Source organism: Aquarana catesbeiana, linkage group LG04, assembly GCF_042186555.1.
Source record: "Aquarana catesbeiana isolate 2022-GZ linkage group LG04, ASM4218655v1, whole genome shotgun sequence".
Taxonomy (NCBI): domain Eukaryota; kingdom Metazoa; phylum Chordata; class Amphibia; order Anura; family Ranidae; genus Aquarana; species Aquarana catesbeiana.
The window spans coordinates 560,699,214-560,723,560 of record NC_133327.1 but is presented as its reverse complement, the minus strand read 5'-3'; the positions used below and the strand labels follow the sequence as shown (position 1 = coordinate 560,723,560).

The 24,347-nt window shown below is 42.1% G+C and overlaps 1 protein-coding gene across 1 annotated transcript; it reads right to left on the bottom strand.

Moving 5' to 3' along the window:
* Positions 1–1,626: 1,626 nt before the first annotated feature.
* On the bottom strand, positions 1,627–2,004 carry LOC141141284 (uncharacterized). The gene has a single exon (XM_073628958.1). It carries the CDS (start codon positions 2,002–2,004, stop codon positions 1,627–1,629), a length of 378 nt encoding a protein of 125 aa, XP_073485059.1.
* Between the last annotated feature and the right edge of the window lie 22,343 nt (positions 2,005–24,347).

Below are 24,347 nucleotides of genomic sequence, written 5' to 3'. Positions count from 1 at the left end.
ATTCTCTTTCAGGAAACAAGTTGAACACTGTTGGTTTGAGTAAGGAGACGTGGAAAACTGGATGAATTTTATAAGAGTTTGGTAGGTCCAGTTCAAATGTTACAGGGTTGATTTCTCTCTTAATCTTGAAAGGTCCAATAAACCTTGGGCCCAATTTCCGAGAGGGCACGTGAGTCTGAGGTTTGCTGTGGAAAGCCAAACTTTGTCCCCAATCTTCAGTATTGGATTATCTCTTCTCCTTTTGTAAAGTGTTTTTTTTGTAATCCTCCTGAGCTTTCTGCATGGCATTTTGAAGTGTTTGGTAGTTGGTTCAAATAAAGGTAAGCCTATCCTGGACTGCGGGTACTGAGGCTTCTGGGATAACATCTGGCAGAAAGGACGGGTGGAAGCCTTAGTTTGCCCGAAATGGTGATTGGTTAGCGGATGCTTGAACTCAGTTTTTATAAGCGAATTCGGCGCATGGGAGGGGGATGCCCAATTGTCATGGGTAAAAGAAGAGAAACATCTCAGGTACCATTCCACAGTTTGATTTGTTCTTTCTGTCTGTCCATTACTTTGTGGGTGGCATGCCAAGGATAGACAAACTTAAATTTTCAGGGCTTTGCACAGAGCTTTCCAGAATCTGGAGGTAATCTGCACCCCTCTGTCGGAGACAATACTGCTGGGAAATCCATGCAACCGCACAATCTCCTTGATAAATAGGTGTGCCGTACCTGGGGCTAAGGGAGTACTTAAAAGTGGGCCATCTTGGACAACCTGTCAACAACCACCAGGATGATGGTAAATCCCTCTGAGGGAGGTAAGTCAACAATAAAATCCATTGAAAGCATTCTCCAGGGTTGTTCTGGTATGGGAAGAGGTCTCAGCAGGCCCCAGGCTTTGGTATTACTACCTTTGTTGTGAAGACACGTTACACAAGAATTTAGTCCTTACAATCTTGTCGTAGATTGGGCCACCAGAAGGATCTTTGAATGAGTTCACATGTTTTCTGAACTCCAAAGTGACCTGCAAGCAGACGATGATGACAGGCCTTAAGGACTTGTGTTCTTACTTTCTGAGGGATGAAGATCTTGTCCTCATGCCAAAAGAGTCCTTCATGTTTCCTCAATTAGAGGGTTTCGGATTCAGGGCATAACGCAGAAGCCTGCTTGATTGATGTACCTAGATCAGGTTGAATTAGTAAAAAGTTATGAGGTGATGGGATGGTACTGGGAGCAGCTATTTCGGGAGTCTCTGGAAACATACGAGAAAGAGCATCCGCTTTTCTATTCTTGGACACTGGGCGATAGGTAAGATGAGAATTGAATCTTGAAAAGAACAAGGCTCAATGAGCCTGTCGTAGTCCTTATTGCTTGGCAGTTCAGAGATATTCAAGATTTTTATGAAAGTAAATATCAGGATGGGGTGAGCAGCACCTTCCAGCAGGTATCGCCATTCTTGGAGGGCTGATTTGATGGCCAGCATTTCCCAGTCACCCACATCATAGTTCTTCTCAGGCTGACTAATCTTCCTTGAGAAGAAAGCCATTGGGTGAAGCAGAGCTTTGGGCCCCTGAAGTTGTGACAGAATGGCTCCTGTGGCAATTTCTGAGGCATCAACCTCAAAGGGCAAGGCTGGATCTGGGTGTTACAATACTGGAGCAAATGTAAACAAAGTCTTTAATTTATCAAACGCCAACTGGGCTTCCTGGGACCATTTAACCTGGACATGTTGCTGAGTCAGCTGGGTGATGGGAGAGATGATGGTGGAAATTTTTTTGACAAATCTTCTATAAAGTTTGGCAAAGCCCACAAATCTCTGGATGCCTTTCTTGTCAGTGGGAGCAGGCCAATTAATTATGGCAGCCACCTTTTGTGGATCCATGCAAATCCCATCTGTGGATATGATTAGCCCCAGGAATAGAATTGATAGTCTCTCATATTCACTTTTCTCTGACTTTGCATATAGTCTGTGCTGCCTTATTGTGGACAGAACCTTCTTTACATGTATCCTGTGGAGATCCATGTTGACAAAGAAAATGAGAATATCATCTAGGTAAACTTTCACAAAGTGATCTAGAAACTCTCGGAAGATGTCATTCACAAAGTTTTGTAAGGTGGCTGGGGCGTTGCATAACCCAAATGGCAGGACAAGGAATTCAAAGTGCCCAAAACGGGCCCGAAATGCTGTCTTCCATTCATCACCCTCACGGATGCAAACCAAATTGTAGGCACCACGTAGATCAAGTTTTGTAAAGACTCGGGCAGATCGAAATCTTTGAAAAAGCTCAGGAACGAGAGGGAGTGGGTAATGATTCTTGATCGTGATCTTGTTGAGCTCCCGATAATCCACACAAGGTCTAAGTGATTGATCCTTCTTCTGGACAAAGAAAATACCAGCACCAGCAGGTGAAGAGGATGGCCGAATTAATTTCTTTTGGAGGCTCTCATCAATGTAGAATCGTAAGGCTTCAAGTTAATTTTTAGATAACGGAAAAATCCGCCCAAATGGGACCTCTGCAACCTGGAAGTAATTTGATAGAGCAATCATATGGCCGATGAGTTGGTAGCGCATCAGCCTTCTTTTTGTCTAATACATCCAAGTACTCATGGTAGGCTGGTGGCACTATTTGCCCGGTACTGGTTACAGGCTGGACTGTCAGACAACTTGAAGGATTACTGGATTCCGGGGCAAAACAGTGCTGCAAGCAATATTCAAATTTGAAGGAGCTTTTCCCCAAGGGCCAATCAATCTGAGGGTTATGCGCCCAAAGCCACGGAATCCCCAGAATGATGGGGAACATGGGGGAACATAGTATGTCAAAGCAGAGGAATTCCTGGTGACCAGAGTCTGTTAGAGTAATGCCCCGTACACACGATCGGACTTTCCGACAACAAAACCGTGGAATTTTGTGCGAAGGTTGTTGGCTCCAACTTGTCTTGCATACACACGGTCACACAAATGTTGGCCAACAATTACGAACGTAGTGACGTACAAGACGTATGGCGAGCTGATAAAAAGGAACTTCAATAGTCGTGTGATATCTCCATTACGAACGCTAATTTTACAAGCCCGAGCGCTTCCAGCTCATACTTGATTCTGAGCATGCATGGACTTTTGTGCGATGGACTTGTGTACACATGATCAAAAAGTCCGACAACAAAAATTTGTTGGCGGAAAATTTGAGAACCTGCTAGCCAACATTTGTTGGCGGAAAGTCCAACAACAAATGTTCGATGGAGCATACACACGGTCGGACTTTCCGCCAACAAGCTCACATCCCACATTTGTTGTCTGAAAATCGGATCGTATGTATGGGGCATTAGAATGGGGATAGTCGCTTGTGTCACAGGTCCAGATCTAGGAAAGGTCCCATCAGCCAAATGGACCTCAAGTCTATGGTTTTTGTTTTTAGCGGAATTTGCCGTTTTCTTGCCAAAGTAATGTCCAGGAAGCAACTGCATGCCACAGAGTCAAGGATTGCTTGGAACTGGACTATTCCTTCCACCACCTGCAATGAGATGGGTAAAACAAGGTGAGCTGGAGAAGATCCTGAAACTTGGAAGTAGACATGGAGGGAGGAACTTACTGGATCTCACTGTACAGTTATGTAAGAAGTGTCCAGTACCTCCTCAGTAGAAGCAGAGGTTAGCCTGACGTCTTCACATCTTTTCATCTGGAGACAAAGAGTTGCATACCAGTCCAATCTCCATTGGTTCTCCTTCAGTAGCGGAAGCAGGTGGGGGGACAGGCATAGGTGGAGGTGTGGACGGAATCCTGGGCAGCATCCAGGTGGGTCTGTAGGAGTTAGTTGTTTCTGATCGTTGCTCCCGCAGGCGGCGGTCGAGCTGAATGGCTAGTTTGATGAGGTCTTCAAGGGTAGCGGGAGACTCAATTCTGGCTAGTTCATCCTTAAGAGCTTCGGACAGACCGAGATGATACTGGTACTTAAGGGCGGCCTCATTCCATCCGGTATCTGCAGACCATTTACAGAAATCAATGGTATAATCCTCAACAGGGCGTCGCCCTTGTTGCAGGGTATGAAGGGTAGCCTCTGCCGTGGCCACACATTGTGGATCATCGTAAAACTGTGCCATGGCCTCAAGGAATGTGGCAATAGTATTGGTCACAGGGCTTTTCTGCTCCGGTAGGTAGTGTGCCCATAACTGGGGTTCTTCTTAGAGGAGGGAGATGATGAACCTGACTTTTACGAATTCCAGAGAAAAAGTCCTTGGCTGAAGTGCAAAATATAGAAGGCATGCATTTTGGAATGCCCTGAACTTTTGTCGGTCCCCCAAGAAGCGTTGGGGGACTGGTACCCTGGGTTCTGGAGGTGGCATCACCACAGCGGGAGCAGAGGCAGAACGTTCTTGGGCTGGAGCCGCTGAAGCAGAGGGAGCAGCAGAGAGATTCTGGCTAACAGGTGCAGATGACACAGCAAGGTTCTGTAGGCGACCTTCCAGCTCAAAGTAACCTTCTTGCAAGTTCTTCATCGATTGGGTAAGGGCGGTAACTTGCTGGCATAGAGTCTCCAATGGGGAAGCACCTCTTTCAGCCTCAGACATTTTGGCTGGATTATACTGTCATGTACTAGGCTGGAGGCTGAGGTGACTAGAGGGCTCCCCTTGCCACTGAGTGCAGAGTACCCCTGGAGTTGGAGACAGAGGGTGCTATGCACAGAGATGCACGGGTTGCATGCCAGTGAAGCTGTCTGATGGTTCCAGAAGTGGGCACCCAGGAGCAGAGAAGGTGGTCACAGCCAATGGTTCCCTGGAGGTACTGGCGGATCTTAACAGGTGGAAAAGCAGAGATGTCGTCAGAAGCCAGGCCGGGGGTCAAACACAGGAAGGCAGTCAGGAGCAGAGGCAGGAGGAGTAGTTGTGATCAAGCCGGGGTCAAACACAAGAAGTCAATCTGGAATAGACAAGAGCAGATCCGTGAAGCAAGCCGGGTTCAGAGCCAGAGCAGGTCAGGGTAAGCTGGGTCGGTAACAGGTAATCAAACAGGAGCAAGTAACACAGGATACAGAGCTGACGATAATCCAGCGATTTATGAGAGCAATTGGGGTCCTTATATAGGCCAGCAAAACACTGGTAATTAGCACGTTTTGCGTACGCATGTTAGCCATCGCTAACGTCCGTTCGCTTTTACACACCGATTGCTAATGTGCATGTGCGGATTCGCACGGCCATAAAGGATATTGGCATATATGCCAGTTCGTCTCCGGTTTCTTCCCTGACACATATGCTATGTTTTGTACCTTCATTTTTTTCAATAAAAATCTATTGAAAGTGAAAAAAAGATTAGTAATCTATGGCCATCTTAAGTTCCTGGATATGTACACTTGCTTTGTACAGGGTATTTTTCCCACTCTTCCTTATGTATCTTATTTATGATATACACCAATTAGCCATAACATTATGAACACTGACAGGTAAAGTAAATAACATTAATTATCTCATTATATTAGCATCTGAAAGTGGGTAGGATACATTAGGTATCAACTGAACATGTTGTCCCTGAAGTTGATGTGTTAAAAGCAGAAAAAATGGGCATGTATTAAGATTTCAGCGATTTTGATAAGGAGCCAATTAAATGGCTAGACGACCAGCTCAGAGCATCTCCAAAACTGCAGCTGTTTTGGGATGTTCCAGGTCTGCAGTGGTGAGAACAAACCAAATGTGGTCCAATGAAGGAAAACCGGTGAACCAGCAACAGGGTCATGGGCGGCCAAGACTCATTGATGTAAGTGGGGAGCAAAGGCTGGCCCATATATTCCAAATAGAAGAGCTACTGTAGTCCAAATTGCTGGAAAAAGTTAATACTGGTTCTCATAGAAAGGTGACAGAACACACAGTGCATTACAGTTTGTTGCGTATGGGACTACATAGCCACAGACCAGTCAGGGTGCCCATGCTGACCCTTGTCCACAGCCAAAAGTGCCTACAATGGGCACATGAGCATCAGAACTGAGTCATAGAGCAATGGTAGAAGGTGGCCTGGGCTGATGAATCATGTTTTCTTTTACATCATGTGGATAGCCAGTTGTGTTCGCCCCTTACCTGGAGAAGAGATGGCACCAGGATGTACTATGGGAAGAAGACTAGCCAGAGATGTCAATGACCTGCTACTGACAACTTGGTGCCAGACACCACAGCATAACTTGAGAGGTCTAGTGGAGTCTATGGTTCAACGGGTCAGGGCTGTTTTGGCTTCAAAAAGAGGACCTATTCAATATTATCTGGGTGGGTTATAGAGGGTGGTCATAAATGTTATGATCATTAAAAAATATATAAAAGGTGATGCTCCTGGGCTAAATGGAAAAATGGAAAAAATTCTGACTGCTGCAGACGCCGGTAAGCTAATCCGTAGCTAATGAGGTGTGATATCTTGTGTAATAGTGGTGCTGCGCTGTCAGATAGCAATGCAATCAAAGGACAATGGTGTACCCAGGACTTTTTTTCAGGGGGAACTTGGAACTCAGTTCCACCACCTCTGGCTCAGACCCTTGGGGGGGGGGGGGGGCTGCTCACCACAATCACTTGTAAACACAGAAGTCTGGTTTCTGTGTTTACAAGTGACAGCTCTGCACTCTGTGTGTAACCCCCCTGAACTCTGCACTCTGTGTATAATGCAATCCTGGTATTTAATGCCCCTCCTACTGTTCGTGAAATGTGACTGACCACACCCACTATTTGATGTGATTTGGAGGGTGTGTGTGGGTGGAGGGGTTTTGGGGGGTCGTGGTTGAGTTCCAGCGCCTATTGCTTGAGAAAAAAAGCCCTGGGTGTACCAAAAATACTGTGTATATACTTCTAAAACAGATATAAATCATAATAAATATACAAATAAAGCGATGATTGTAAATTTCCACAATAGTCCCAAGTAAGTGCAAAGACAACAACTGCCAACATCATACAAATACAGTGGCTAATGTGATATATATATAAACCAAAAACAACTGAAAAGTAATAAGTCCAAAAGACAGACACTAATGGTCTAGTAATAAAGTGCAAAAAGTGACTGGTGCCTCTCTCAGTTCATAATAGTGAATAAATTGACTGGTGCCTTTTCCTTCCCATTGTGGTGAAACCTCTGTGCTCTCAAGCCTCTCACCTTACTGCTGTAAGGTAACAACACTGGATGAATGGTTCTCTTTGGGGGTCCGTAGATCTCCACCTGCCTCTAGGGGTCCTAAAAAGGTTTGCCCAGCATGAAGATCTCTATGGTGTGATAACGTTTATGTGATTTTTTTAAATAAAACAGCTGGTAGAACTAATATTGCAAGCAATAAAAACTATAGCTATGGGAAACCAGAATATATATAAAAAAAGAAAAGAACATGGTAAAGCCCAAGGATACCGGAAGTCGTGCAGTTAATAGGATGTTTCTAATCCTAATCATTTGATACAAAGGTCATCATAGCCCCTAAACAGGATGAAAAATAAAAATATAAAATATAAATCCACATATTAAATGCAAAAAGGTAATAGGGATAAAAATGATACATAAAATGTATTTAAAAATAGATAAAAAGCACAAAAAAGCCCTTGTAACACAACAAATAGGATATGTGCAAGGGTGTGTGCTACATATTGGAATGAAAATATGGGGTAATTGTGGTTAACTGCAATACTGTACTAAACTACTATATGCGTGGAACTCATATGAAAGAATCAAACTTCTGCTCCTGGGATATATGAACCAATAGATGGAAACAAATGATACCTAGGTAATGTAATAACACATATTTCACTAAAGTATGTAGACCAACAGGTGGGGGCAAATAATAAAGATTAAGTAAGATCTAATAAATGAAGGGTAGCAGAATGTAAATCCTCAAAGGATGGAGTCTTTAAATTGAGATTTAAAGTAATATTACTAATTAGTAAAAGTGGAATAGAATTAGCCAAGGGAAAAAAAAGGAAAAAACTTGCAGAGGAAACCAAATCTATGAAATCTTCCTATGTATAGGTGGGGAACATGATCAAAAATCATTGATAAAACAGATAAAATCAAATTATAGCCTTATTAGACTGAGATGCAACTAGATGACGCCACCTTTGAGAACGTCCAATGACAAAATGCATAAGGCGGAGTCACGCAGTTACGTCATTTCCGGTACGGAAGTAGGGGGCCTGTAACGCAGCTGAAGCGCACGCTGTGAACTGGCTTCCCCTACAGACTGCCTTACCACCCATTGTAGTGTTTTATTTATTATTTCCCCCTGCTGATGGGGAACTTTTGTTTTTAACCCTATTTTAAAATAAAAAGTACTTTTAATACTACACTATGGGAGCCTTATCTTTTTTCCATAAGAACCCATCCCTGAGAAGTCGCATATAACTCCTTGGAAATGGTGATTGGCGATGTGCTGAGTGGATGATCTTTCTGGATGCCCTGATCTGATCTTTTTGGATGCCCTGACCTGGTGGAACGAGCTGCAGAGGCCCAACAGACCACAAGAAACCATGGACGGACAGAATCACCAAGGGATATCACTCAAGGCTATCTATATATGCCCATCACCCATGCTGGGTAATAGGAGCTGGTGAGTGGGGACCCATAAGGGGGGAGCACATGAGTCACCTTTCTTGTCAAGCACCAGAGTCACTTGATTGATTTGAACACTTGGCCATTTTGGAGCTTCACCATTTTTTCAAAATTGTCTTTTGGGACTTTGCTTCAGTGGTATTTTTCTTTTTGCAAATATTAACCTTTTTGATATAATTTGCTGATGTATTTGTGATGCCTCTGAGGACTTTTATGGTTCACATCACTATCATTTATCACTTTTATATTATTAGCTTCACTGATTTTCACTGACACTTTCCTATGTGTATATTTTTTGTTATCACTTTTCGTTTAGAATTTATATTTTATATTTATGTGGAATAGGATTGGTTTATTATGTTGCACTTATGTTTTGGAACACTTTATGAGTATACACTACGTGCACCTCTAAGGAGATTTACCCCTCTTAGATAGCTATATTTATATCAATATCATTCACTGTTTATTTTCACTTGACAGTTTACAGGGTAGCGCCACTCACCCCAATTCTCTTGCTTTCTATTCCTTGTAAGTTTCCCTTGGGAACTGATTAGGGGAGGCTGCAACCCGGCAACATCCTGAGCGTGGAGTACACTATGAATCCAAATTATATATTTAATCAGTGAGGTGTAAGGGTGTCCATCAAAACAATTAATTTGGATTTTAATTGACTGAGGGTTCTAATTTAGGGGGCTCCACAACACTTTTTACCACTATATCTTGAATCGCGGGAGGTCTTTTGTAAACAAATTTGGGTTTGTTGGGTAATATAGATAGGAGGTGTCAGTCTGTCTGCAGTAAATTCCAATGTCGTTGTATGATTCTTTTCTATTTTTTTATACTGAACATTATAATCTAGAATGATGGGTACTTCATCAGAATGTTGGTCTGATTGCTTGTTTTTCTTATCCAATGCTATTCTGTCCATTTGGGCTACATCTGATATTCTTTCTTCTATAAATTCTTTGTGGTTTCCCTTGTCTGTAAATCTAGGACCCATTTTCTCGGCTTGTTCTGTGCAATCACCTATTCTGGTGCAATTACGTCTCAATCTCTTCAGCTGGCCTTGTAGAGCCAATTATTATGGTGGCAACTTTGTATATGGAGATAGCTATCCCGCTTGATGTTTTTGAAATGTGTTTTCGTGATTATGTTGCTACCCTCTTGTATAATTTCCAGGTCTAGGAAGAGGATCCTTGTAACATTAATTTCTCAAGATAGTTTGGTATTTCTATCATTAATATTCAATGATTCAAGGAATTTTCAGTCACTGTCAAAAGTGAGTAACATACCAGCTGTTTTATTAATAAAAAATTGTATATTTGTTATCACACTATTGGAGAATTCTATCTTATACATTACCATCACGGAGGTTATGGGGGACCCCCAGGGAGCACAATCCACCATAGAGATCTTCAAGCCAGACAAACCTTTGTAGGACCCCTAGAGGCAGGTGGAGATGCACAGATCCCCAGAGAGAAACATTCATCCAATGCTGTTACTCTACAGCAGTAAGGTGACAAAAGGAAGGAAAAGGCGCCAGTCACTTTATTCACTATTATAAGAGTCACTTTTTGCACTTTATTACTAGACCATTAGTGTCTGTCTTTTGGACTTTTTATTTTACAATTGTTTTTGGTTTATATATATCACATTAGCCACTGTATTTGTATGATGTTGGCAGTTGTTGTCTCTGCATGTTTAGCACATATACTTGGCACTATTTATTGCGGAAATTTGCAATCATCGCTTTATTTGCATATGTTTATTTTTAAAAGCAGGGGCGTAACTAGAAATCACAGGGCCCCCATAGCAAAATGTTGTATGGGGCCCCCCCTGCAAACAGTCCCCCCCCACAAAAAAAATAACTAATTCCATTGAACAACAGATTACCACACTCATGTGGCACAGTACCCAGGCAACAGCTTATATTAATTTCGAACAACAAAGTAAATTCATTCATCAGTGACCGTGACCAGTAAATTCATTCATCAGTGACTGTGACCAGGAAATTCATTCATCTGTGACCGTGACCAGTAAATCCATTCATCAGTGACCGTGACCAGTAAATTCATTCATCAGTGACCAGTAAATTCATTCATCAGTGACCAGTAAATTCATTCTGCAGAGACCGTGACCAGTAAATTCATTCCTCAATGACCGTGACCAGTAAATTCATTCATCAGTGACCAGTAAATGAATTCCTCAGTGACCGTGACCAGTAAATTCATTCATCAGTGACCGTGACCAGTAAATTCATTCATCAGTGACCAGTAAATTCATTCATCAGTGACTGTGACCAGTAAATTCATTCCTCAGTGACCGTGACCAGTAAATTCATTCCTCAGTGATCGTGACCAGTAAATTCATTCATCTGTGACCAGTAAATTCATTAATCAGTGACTGTGACCAGTGCAGCCTGCAGGACATTAAGGCCTCATTCTCACAAGGCGGATCCCCTTCCACGGAGTCTGCCTCGGTCCGCCGGCTCAGCGGGAGATCTCTCCGTTGATCTCCGCTGAGCCAGCAGATGACAGGTCCCTCGCTGCTCACTGAGGGAGGAGGGGCTTGTCGAGCGCCGCTGGTTTCTATGGAGAGATCGGACGAAAACGGACAGCATGTCCGTTTTCATCAGATCTCACCCGATCCGATCCGCCAGGGATGGATCTGAACGTAGGGGCATCCGCCTGCTTTTAGCGGATCGGATCGGGTCGGAGGTCAACGGACATGTCTCCACTGACATCCGTCGCTCCATAGACTAGCATGGAGCGTCCGTGCAGGTCTGCCGTCAAAACTGACAGGCGGACCTGAACGGTCCGATCATGTGAAAGGGGCCTAATACAGCAGTTACATTGCAGGACATTAATACAGCAGTTACAGTGCCGGACATTTACCCCCCTCCCCCCGCCATGCTGCATATTACAAAAATCACAGTCACAGTCACAGACAGTTCATATTCTTCTTCAGACTGCAGTCCGGTCGTATGGCATCACTGGCTGCATCAGCTTAATTTAGCTGTGCTGCTTGCTTCCTTACCTGGAAATGTGAACGAGCGCTTCGCTGACTCTGTCTCTGGCTCTCTATGGGTCACAGAACGGTGTATTGAGGTTCCTCCTCGGCGGCTCTGCCTGGCTCCTCGTGGTTGCAGGCTGCAGTAGTTCTCGCTGCTCCTCCCATCGCGCCTCCGGCCCAGTGACGTCACGCCGCTGGGAAGGGGATGGCACCGGTTATTCTGTCTTCTGTGCAGGACAGTCACAGGAGCTTGTCGATGCTGAGGGCCCCGGCTGAGGGCCCCACTTGGCAGCGGGCCGGGCCCCATAGCGACTGTGGGCCCCATAGCAACCGCGTGGGTTGCTATAGCGGTAGTTCCGCCACTGTTTAGGAGTATATATACACAGTATTTTTGGTAAACCATTTGATTGCATTGCTATCTGACAGCGCAGCACCACTATTACACCAAATGTTATGTTTTTTGTTGTATGATGTAAAATGTAACAGGATGTGCTGAAAGGAGGAGGCATTGAAAATGTCACAACTAAGGGTGCCTTGTAAAATACTTATTGGATAAAAGAGAAACTAATTGGATATTTGAACTAGATCGAAGGTTTCTATCAAGAGTTTATCTTTTTGCTTCCCTAAATTATTTAGGAAGGAATACAGTGTTTACCATTGAGGGTTACGTTTTAGAGTAAATGTGTTCCCGCCTGTTTTAGGTAATATCTTTGGTATATGGCATTGAGATTTTTCTTATATTAGTGCACCTGATTAAGGCTGCAGGCCCAAAACAATGTGCTTGTTTCACTGTTGCAACTACCAGTAAATGGGACAATTTCATACATTCAGTCCCAGTGGATGGATGGGGTAGGGACAAAAACAACCCTTTGCTCTTAGTAACTTTAACTTAAAATAATGTCAGACATGCAACACACACAATTCAAAGGGGGCCAACCTAGCCGTTAAATTTGCTATATGCGATTTTGTTTATATTTTGTTTATAATTTACATGCGACTTTACATGTGGGATTTGGCTACACACGACTTATAAAGTATTTTTTAAACTAGGACAACGTTACACCTACACACTCCAAAGGGGGTCACTTTGCTGTTTTATGTTTGGTTTTATTTTCGTTGAATTTTTTATTTACAATTTTGGTCTATACTTTATATGCGACTTTACATATGGGATTTGGCTACACACGATTTACCAAGTATTTCTATGAATTAGGACAGCACCACACCCACACACTAACCCTTCACTTACCTTCTGTTTTTTCCACCTTGGTGGAAATCACATCTGTGGAGGCAGCAGTCCTTTATGCGATTTCTTCCATTGTTTCCATTTTTTTCCATTTTCTCCACTTTTTTTCTCCACTAGGACAACGTTACACCTATACACTCCAAAGGGGGTCACTTTGCTGTTTTATGTTTGGTTTTATTTTCGTTGAATTTTTTATTTGCAATTTTGGTCTATACTTTATATGCGACTTTACATATGGGATTTGGCTACACACGATCTACCAAGTATTCTATGAATTAGGACAGCGCCACACCCACACACTAACCCTTCACTTCATAAACCTTTTATGTCAATAATAAAAATGTTAATTTACAAATTTATCTTCTTAAAATAAATATACATTATATACACTACACATATTAAATCTTTCATTCATGTTTATTAACCATTTTGAAATTAAGGTTTCATGAATTTAATCCAAAGTGAAATACTCCACAATACTGCAGTTTATAAAATGGCATAATATACATAAAATATGCAAAGTTCTGCTCTCCTACTGCTGTAAGACATGCAAATGTGCTCTAAGGCCAGGACAAAACTGAATCCCACTGGCAGGGAAGGTGGATACTTACACTCCCTAACTGTCTGCTCCATTACTCTATGAGAAGGAGATACCTCATTAACAGCTTGTAATGAGCATCAATAAATCATAGTGTGCTAAATTATAAATACATTGTATCATTTGATATAGCAATTACAGTCTGGCTTACAGCTAGTGTAGTTTACAAGCATTGCCAGTAGGTTCTTAGATGGGACCGTTTATTGTAGCATAACCTCTGTTCAGCTTTACCATTCTTGTTTGGTTCATGTTAGCAGGATGCATTTTTTAACATAATAACTCTTTTGACGCTGATAAATAATTTTGTTTAAATCTAAATCATATAAGGTTTGAGTTCAGTGTCTACATCTGACTTATCAGAAAGGTTAGCGCCCCTGCCCAACTCCCCCCCATTTATGATCCTTGAAGGAAACCGGTATTTTTCCAGGACTAGCCAAAGTAACAGGTTTGTGTCTACTTTTGAAAAGAGGAAATTTACTCATAGTCCCCAAACCATGTGACAGTGGTCAATTCTGGGGGTTGGCACTGAGAATCAGGGGTGGTACAGGATTACAGGAAGAGTCACTATAGATTTCCTGTGGCTATCAGGTGAACCTTTTCCCTAATCCTGGAAAAGTTCAAGTTCACTTTAAATTCAAAGATGTGTGGCCTAAACAGTTCTATACAAATGGGCCGTACACATGATAGGATTTGCCGACAACAAATGTTGGATGTGAGCTTGTTGTTGGAAAGTCCGACCATGTGTATGCTCCATAGAACATTTGTTGTAGGAATTTCCGCCAACAAATGTTTGAGAGCAGGTTCTCAAAAATTCCGAGCGTGTTTACAAAATTCCAACGCACAAATGTCCACACATGCTCGGAATCAAGCAGAAGAGCCGCACTGGTTATTGAACTTCATTTTTTTCGTCTCGTCGTACGTGTTGTACGTCACCGCGTTCTTGATGTTTGGAATTTCCAACAACATTTGTGTGACCGTGTGTATGCAAGACAAGTTTGAGCCAACATCCTTCGGAAAAATATCCACGGTTTTGTTGTCGGAAAATCCAAACCCCATGTTACTGTGGTATCCAGTGGAGGCTGGTGCTCAAAATTTTTTGGGGGGGCAAACAAATTGAAAAAAACTGAACCCCTCCCATCAATTGCAGCCTCACTGTGCCCATCAAACACAGCCACTTGTGCCCATCAAATGCACCCATTGTGCCCATCAAACACAGCCAATTGCCCATCAAATGCAGCCACCTGTGCCCATCAAACGCATCCATTGTGCCCAACGCAGCCACTTGTGCCCATCATATGCAGCCACCTGTGCCCATCAAATGCAGCCACGTGTGCCCAAACGCAGCCACCTGTGCCCACCAAATGCATCCACTTGTGCCCATCAAATGCAGCCACCTGTGCCCAACAAATGCAGCCACTTGCCCATCAAATGCAGCCACCTGTGCCCATCAAACGCAGCCACCTGTGCCAATCAAATGCAGCCACTTGCCCATCAAATGCAGCCACCTGTGCCAATCAAATGCAGCCATCTGTGCCCATCAAATGCAGCCACCTCTGCCCATCAAATGCAGCCACCTGTGCCCAAACGCAGCCACTTGTGCCCATCATATGCAGTCACCTGTGCCCATCAAATGCAGCCACTTGTGCCCATCAAACGCAGGCACTTGTGCCCATCAAATGCTGCCAATTGCCCATCAAATGCTGCCATCTGTGCCCATCAAATGCAGCCACCTGTGCCCATCAAATGCAGCCACCTGTGCCCATCAAATGCTGCCACTTGCCCATCAAATGCTGACACCTGCGCCCATCAAATGCAGTCACCTGTGCCCATCAAATGCAGCCACTTGCCCATCAAATGCAGCCACTGTGCCCATCGACCCCCACCACTCGCAGGGTTCGTGGCTCTGGCTGCATCCCACCCACGCGTGTGTGTATCGCGGCTCTGGCGCCCCCCCGTGTGGATCGCGGCACTGGCACCCGATCCATGCTTGGGGGGCGTTCAGGATGCAGCTGACTCAGCCGAGGGGACTTACCTCTCAGAGCGGCGGCGACCTCTGCTCCAGCGCGAGTCTTCTCGCTCCTCTTCCTAAGCGCCAGGCATCAAATAGGGTCTGACGTCCTGCCTCCTGATTGGCGGGAGGAAGGTTGGTGTGAAAATAGCGAAAATTAATTCGCTATGGTCACACAATTGGGTGGGATCAGGGCGCACTCTCTGCGGCCTAGCCCACCCTATTTTGAAGCCTATTAGAGCCTCTGGCTCTAATCGGGTGCTTCAAAATGTACCACCCTCCTCCCACCCCTGCCATAGGAATCCATGCATCCGGCGTCCTGAAAGGGGCTGGGCATATGTATGGGGGGGGGTGTGCGTCCACAGGGCATTAGTCTCCACTGGTGGTATCATGTGTTCTGGTGGCTGTAAACGCTCTGTGTTTGCTAAATGCATTTGGGTGCCATTTACAATTAATGTTAAGCAAGGGCAGTGCATTTGCATGCAGTGTGGGAAACACACCTTCCCTGCACCACATGTTGGTGTAAACAGGCCCTTAAAGTGGAGTCCCCCCCCCCCAGCAAAAAATTAAAAGTCAGCAGCTACACATACTGTAGCTGCTGACTTAATATTAGGACACTCACCTGTCCTGGAATCCAGCAATGTCGGCACCCCAGTCGATGTTTCCATTGGCTTTCGTGGGCTGCCACCACCATTGCTTGTCAGGGAACCTGGCAGTGAAGCCTTGCACCTTCACAGCCGGTTCCCTACGGCACATGCGCGAAGCGCACTGCGCTTTCTGAATGGCCCAGCGGCGGGGGAAGGTGAAGGGGTGCCGAACTTTTGAGTGATCTCTCCACAGTGAGACCTCTTGAAAGTGGGACGGGTATCTGTCAAACCCCCCGGGAGGAGTCAGATAAGTGGAGCTTCCACTTTGGGGTGGAACTCCGCTTTAAGACCGTTCCACTGCACTAAGTTGCATCCAAAAACATGTAATGAAGTTTTATGAACATATTACTGCATTCATTTTTTTTTTTTTTAATAACTGCCTGAAGTTCAGCTTTGACACGCAACTTTACATTTATCTAATCTATTGTTAACTCACCTTTGGTGTGAGTAGCCCCTCTCTCTAAAACATCCAATGAGATTCTTGGTTTCTAGTCTATGGGGTTGTATTACTAAAGGCAAATAGGCTGTTCACTGTGAAAAGGAAGTTGCACTTAGTAAGAAAATTTTCCCCAGAGCTTAGTTGATGTGGTGAGGTTTCACTTGGCAAAGAATACCTAATTATGTACAAGGAAAAATTTTAAAAAATATATTTTTGCTTGCACATGATTGGATAATGGACACTAGCATAACTTCACCTGATTCATTAAGCTCTGGGGAAGATTCTCTTGCAAAGTGCAACTTACCATAGAAAGTGAATATTCCATTTGTCTTTAGTACATTAGCCCACAAATGTCAGTTCCTCTCTACAATTAGGGTGCAAATGCAGAAAATAACCCGTTGGTATATCACCTCTAATAGCTGGTGGATAATGGTTGGTGGCATTGAGGAAGGTTTTTACTGCTCTAACTTTATGATAAGTATTTTGTTAGTCCATCTCTCAGCTACACAACAGGTCAGGCCAACACATTGTCATTAGGTTATTTAAAAACATAACAACATATCCAATTTTTCCCTGCTCCTCCTCCAATCCAATATGTAGGGGGCCACATACCACCTGAACCTACACATGCCATATACCTCCAGCTCCTCCCATAGGCCTAAGTGCAGACATGTGTATTTGGCAATAATATTACGTATTAAAGGAAAATAGGATGAACTACATTTTTTATTTCTAATAATGCTTATACAAAAAGGTATTTGAGGAACAGACAGAGGGACAGCGGAGTATTAATGTGTTACTAAAGGCAACATCAAAAATGACATACTCTATATGATGCAGCCTCTGTGGAGGGGATTTACTAAACCTGAAGGGTGTAAAATCTGGTGCACTTCTGCGTAGAAACCAGTCAGCTTAAAACCTCAGCTTGTTTAATTAGGCTTTGGCGAAAAAAACCTGGAAGCTCATATTGGTTTCTGTGCAAAAGTGCACCTGATTTTGCACCCTCCAGTTTTAGTAAAAAATAACCCCCTTATGTTTTTGAGTCCCCCTGTAATTTTAAGTTTATACTAGTTGATCCCGCCATTATTTTTCAACTTCCTTTAACAGACCAAGCTATGAAACAAAAGTATAATTTAGAAGGTTGAGACAAATCATTTAACACTGACAGGGGCGCTTACAATGGTTAGCTCTATTCATTTTTGCAAAATGTTTATGACAAAAGAGAAGAAAACGTTTTTCTGTAACTGCTTATAAATGTAGCTTCAATTTGGAGTTCAGCTTTAGTATGTTAGTTACTTAAAGACATTGGCCTGAACACCCCCCTGTTCAGTTGCAGGAGAGCTCCTGAACAGGGAAAATGTTCTAACCCGAACAGTGAACCCCATTGAAGTCTATGCAAAAATCAAAAGTGCCCATTTTGAAGGTGTATATGGAAGTAATTGGCCATAAAATGAGGGTCTGGGTACTGCCCTGGGGGACATGCATCAATGTAAAAAAAAAATTTGTGAAACAATCAGTTTTTCAGGAGCTCAACCACTTGCCGACTGGCTCACGCCGATATACGTCGGCAAAGTGGCACGAGTGCGCAAAACGACGTACCTATATGTCACTCCGTCATCGGCGGCAAGCAGGCGCGCGCCACGTGCCGTGGGAGTGTGCCCGTGGGTCCTGCGGACTCGATGTCAGCCGGTGGTCTGCGATCGTGGCATGGAGAGGCAGACTGTAACTGTAGGGGGGATGCCTATTTAAACAAGGAATTTCCCTGTTCTGCCTAGCAACATGACAGGAATCTACTGCTCCCAGTGATCGGGAGCAGTGATCTCTCTCATGTTCAAGTGAGCCCATCCCCCCTACAGTTAGAACACACTGAGGGAACACACTTAACACCTTAATCGCCCCTTAGTGTTTAACCACTTCCCTGCCAGTGACATTTACACAGTAATCAGTGCATTTTTATAGCACTGATCGATGTATAAATGCCAATGGTCCAAAAATAGTGTCAAAAGTGTCCAATCTGTCCACCGCAATGTCGCAGTCACGATAAAACTCTCAGATTGCCGCCATTACTAATAAAAAATAATAATAATAAAAATGCCATAAATCTATCCCCTATTTTGTAGACGCGATAACTTTTGCGCAAACCAATCAATATACGCTTATTGCGATTTTGTTTTTACCAAAAATATGTAGAAGAATACATATTGGCCTAAACTGAGGAAGAAATGTGTTTTTTTATACATGTATATTTTTTTGGGATATGTATTATAACAAAAAGTAGGGGTATTTATATTTAAAAAGTATAATTTCGGACGGAACACCACTTTAAGTACAATGTTGCACGACCGCTCAATTGTCAGAAAAAGTGACGCAGTGCCGTATCGCAAAAAAGGGCTTGGTCAGGAAGGGGGTAAATGTATTTTTTTTTTTTTGAATATTTATTATAACAAAAAGTAAAAAAAATTGCTTTTTTTTTCCAAAATTGTCGCTCTTTTTTTGTTTATAGCGCAAAAAATAAAAAACGCAGAGGTGATCAAATACCACCAAAAGAAAGCTCTATTTGTGGGAAAAAAAAGGACATCAATTTTGTTTAAAGTGGAGTTCCACCCACTTTTACAACTCTTCAGCATCCCTCACTAAACTGTGCACTGTAAACGAATTGGATATTTTTTTTTTTTTTTTTCTCAGCATTCATTTATTCATTTTTCACTTCCTCCTCCCTGGCCGTGGCCCATCGCATCATTTCCTGTTTGCAATGCCTTCTGGGAAGGGGCGGCAACTTCCTCTGACACTGCCGTTGCTATGGAAACCTGACCTGAAACCTATTACACTGCTTGTGCTGCACTGAGCATGTGCGAGATCTGCAAGGATGAGATCCAGGAAGAAATACAGTCTGGCGGGGGAGAGGAGGCGGAGCCTAGCGGAGCAGACATGCATTGTTAGAGCTCCACACCGCTGAGGAGAGAAGAGAAGGATAAAGCGGAGCCTGCAGGCTCAAAAGGTATCCATTTGAACCTTTTTGCCCCAGGGAACAAACTGTGAAAGTTTGGGCAGGAAATATGGTACTGGGAGGAAGCCGTGGCAGAAATAAAAATCACCTCACAAAGAGCTCACAGGCACTCACTGCAGCTGAAGCAGCTCCAGTCACCTCACAAGATACAGCATCAGGGCGCTCTCACAGACAGAAAATGTCACAGCAAGACTCTCCATTTGAGTCAGATACAGAACAAATCCTCTCACAAACTTCTCCACAAGCCTCCTCAGCATCCCCAGTAATATTATTACAATTTGAAAAGATGCTTCATAAGGCTTTAAAACAAACCTCAGACCAAATAACAAAAAGCCTAACCAAAGAAATAAGAGAGCTGGGAAACCGCACCGCAGCCTTAGAAATAAAAATGGATGAAATTGAAATTACAACCCAAGAAAATATAACAGAATTGGAACAATTAAAAGAAGAGAATTTAATACTTCAAACTAAGCTCGAAGATTACAAAAATAGAGCCAGACGTTCAAACTTGCGCATAAGGGGAATACCTGAAACTGTGACAGACCTGCAATCTACTATTACTGCTCTATTACAAGAACTAAAGCCAGATATCCCTATTGAACGTTTAGAACTGGACAGAGTACACAGAGCCCTCACAGCCAAAAAGAAAGACGGCCCCCCACGTGATATAATCACAAAATTTCATTATTACAGAACGAAAGAACAAATACTAATTCCTGCAATTCCTGTTTACTCTTTACTCCAGAATTCACTGGTTTCTTTTCTATCTTTTCATCTCTTCAGTCCACACAGGTTGATCTGCGCAGTCAGCTCTGCATAACAAAAAGTAAGTCAAAACTATTTGATCTATTGCCATGGCACCACTGAATATACTTTCCCTGAATGTTCAGGGAATAAATGTCCCTCAAAAAAGGACCAAAGCCTTCCGTACTTTCCATAACAAGAAGGCTCACATAGTATGCCTCCAAGAAACACACTTCACCAAAGATTCTACTCCAAAATATATTTCTCCTTTTTATCAACAAATTTACACGGCTTCTGCCTGTACCAAACAAAGGGGTACTCTAATTGCATTTCACCGATCCACACCATTCACCTTATCATCAGAAATTAAAGACCCAGAAGATAGATACCTGATACTCATGGGTTATATAATGGATACAGCAATCACGGTGATTTCCTACTACGCTCCTAACAAACAACCTACACCATTCCTCTCACATATATTACAAGTGATTAATACACATAAAATAGGAACAGTGATAATGTGCGGGGATTCGAACCAGGTCCTCCTCCCATTTCTAGATAAATCACCTTTTACACCATCCAAAATAACCTCTAGATTACCTTTTTCTCAACTTCTTTCCAAATACAATCTGGTAGATTCGTGGAGAGAAAGTAACCCAATGAAAAAGAAATTCACTTATTTCTCGCACCCTCATCAAACCTTCACCAGAATAGATCATATTTTTCTAACAATAGGAATGATACCAGAAATTATTGCATCAGATATAATTCCGATTCCGTGGTCTGACCATAATGCAGTATACACTACTATAGCCTCAGCCATACCAAAAGCGCATGACCCAACGTGGTACTTACCGGACATAATGCTCAAACACGCACTACATCAGATGGCCATTGAACAAGCTTTAAAGGAATACATATCAATTAATAATACAACAGACATTTCCCCAATAACACTGTGGGAAGCTCATAAGCCTGTCTTGCGTGGTACAATACAAAGACAAATGGCACTATTTAAACGGGAACGCAAAAATCTAGCAAAAAAACTAGAACTCAATTTTAATGCAGCCTACATATCATTCCAAGATAATCCATCTCAGAGTACAAAATCTCATCTGGAAAAATCTAGATTGGAATACGATCTATTTCTCACTGAGTCAGTTGATAAATCCCTCAAACGCTCCAAACACAATTTCTACATGAATACAAACAAACCAGGTACATATTTGGCTCGGGCATTAAATTCAACTAACAAATTTTTCAAACCAATACGTTTGAAATTATCAAAAAATGTTTATACTTGTAATCCAGTTAAAATAGTCCATAAATTTCACTCACATCTCGCAACTTTATACAAGACAAACAATGAATTTAATCCTACAGAGGCTGAATCCTTCTTCTCAAAAATAACCTTACCTGAGTTGTCTCAGAATCAAAAAAGCAGTTTGGATGAGCCTATAACTATAGATGAAGTTGCTAACGCCATAAAAGACCTAAAACTTAACAAAAGACCAGGCCCAGACGGCTACTCGGCTTTATACTATAAAACATTCTCAGAAATACTCTCTCCCATTCTCACTGAAACTTTTAACAAACTTCTAGAAGGACATTCTTTTCGGCAAGAAACACTAATGGCAATTGTTTGTATGATCCCAAAACCCCTTTCTGATGATACTTCCTGTGTGAATTATCGGCCTATCTCTCTGTTAAACCTTGATATTAAATTATTAGCAAAAATAATAGCAAAACGCCTCAATAGCATTATAGGAAAATTAATACATGGAGATCAAGTAGGCTTCATGCCAAATAGACAGGCAGGCGATAATATACGCAGGGCAGTGTTATTGGCACATATTGCTAAAAAAACGGAAAATCCCTTTATGTTTTCTATCTCTCAATATTAAGAGGGCATTTGACACAGTATCCTGGCAATATATGCAATATTCATTACAAAAATGGGGTTTTGGACCCCACTTTTTAACATGGATCAAAGCATTATATAATAAACCCAAAGCCTATATAAAATACGCTGGATACAAATCTGATGCCTTTAATATCGAAAGAGGTACCCGACAGGGTTGCCCATTATCTCCCTTATTATTTGCCCTTATACTCGAACCCATGGCCCAATACATCAGAACAAACCAAACTATAACTGGCATTGAAGTAGGAGGTATTACACACAAATTATGTATATTTGCAGACGATATATTACTTTTTCTATCATCACCACAGGTCTCTGGTCCTAACTTAATACCAGCTCTTGATGGATTTGCAGCCCTATCCGGCCTTATGATTAATTCTAAGAAATGCCTAGTGCTTAATATTTCGCTCACAAACATGGAATTGATCCCGGCTTGGGCTGCACTCCCATTCACAGGGGCAGAAAAATCAATCCCATATCTTGGAATTCATTTAACAGCATCTCATTCTGACTTATTCTCAACCAATTATCCTCCTGTATTAAGACAGATCACAAATCTAATAAAACAATGGTCGCAACTTCCTTTATCCTGGATAGGGAAGATTAATGCAATCAAAATGTCTATTCTACCCAAATTGCTTTATCTATTCAGAGTCCTCCCTATTCCAATTCCTTCCTATTTTTTGAGAATAGTACAAAAAAGAGCAACTTCATTTATATGGGGCTCTTCTAAACCACGTATACCTATACACACACTACATCTTCCCAAAAATAAAGGAGGCCTGGGATACCCTTATTTTACTAACTACTACAGAGCAGCACATTTGGCCAGTCTGTCCAAATACCATGCAAAACAGGAAATCCCATTATGGGTATTTATAGAGGCTTCAGAAAATGACCCTCTATTAATATCAAACTCGTTATGGCTTGATCCTAAAGACCGCTTTAAAATTCATAATCCCATAACTAAACACTTCTTATCTCTCTGGGATAAACTAAAAACCAAATATCAGTTACAATCTCCACACAATCCTCTCCTTTCTTTTATCAGAAATCCGGCCTTTTATCCGGCATGGATCTACCCAAATTCTTTTAAAGCTTGGACAACATCAGGCATTCAGACACTAAATGACTTCATAGCATCTAAATCATTCCTTTCATTCCCATCGCTTAGAGAAAAATATGATCTACCAAACTCTGAGATATTTAGATATCTCCAAATCAAAAATTTCTATACACCATTCCTAAAGGGGGATACACCATTATCCCAATTATCCATTTTTGAATCAATCTGTACAAAAGATCCATTTGCTAAAGGTACAATTTCATCACTTTATAATCAATTATATGGAGTAGTAAATCTTAATAGACCCTCTTACGTTCAGAGGTGGGAGGAGGACCTGGGACGAACTTTAGAAGACACGGACTGGTCTAACATATGGCTCACATCTAAGTCATCCTCACCCAACATCTTAGCACTGGAGCCCAGTAATCCAAACCTTCTGGAAGGAAGTCTTCGTGATTGCATCTAAAATATTTTAAAAAATAATACAACCAGATCCATATATAACTTTACTTAATCTAAAACCGGAATGGTTAACACTCTCTCAATTCAAACTTATGATCCAACTAATAACGGCTGCAAAACAAACAGTGGCCAAAGCATGGAAATCTCCTACATTGGTACTAGCAGAAACAATTCACAGAATGAATAATACAATGTCCCATGCTAAGATGGTAGCCATCGATCAAAATCAAATTCCAAAATTTGAAAAACTTTGGCATCCTTGGATAAAACAACAGTTCCTGTCAAATTTCATTGACTCTGTCCTGTTGCCATGGTAACAGATTAAATGACTTACAGAGACACCAATTCTAAGGCTTCAAAGAGAACTAAAAAGAATAATAAACTGACGAGCGGAACAACCTTGTGGACCATACCTCTGCCTTTCTACCCTTTTTCTTCTTTCTCTTTCCTTTTCTCCACCTTACGATTAAAGCTCATTATCAGAATTTATTTGACCTATATACACTCTACCTGTAAACAATATATATAGTAGGTATAAATCATTTAAATACCTACAAAAGTATCTAAGGAAATGATATATATCTTTAATTTAGGTTTACGTGAACCCAATGTTTAATATTTGAAATTTCATGATATTTACCTATATAATCCCTACTGTA

Bases quoted from the DNA above. Each gene is read 5' to 3' on its own strand.
- LOC141141284 (XM_073628958.1), bottom strand. From the start codon at position 2,004: ATGGATCTCCACAGGATACATGTAAAGAAGGTTCTGTCCACAATAAGG.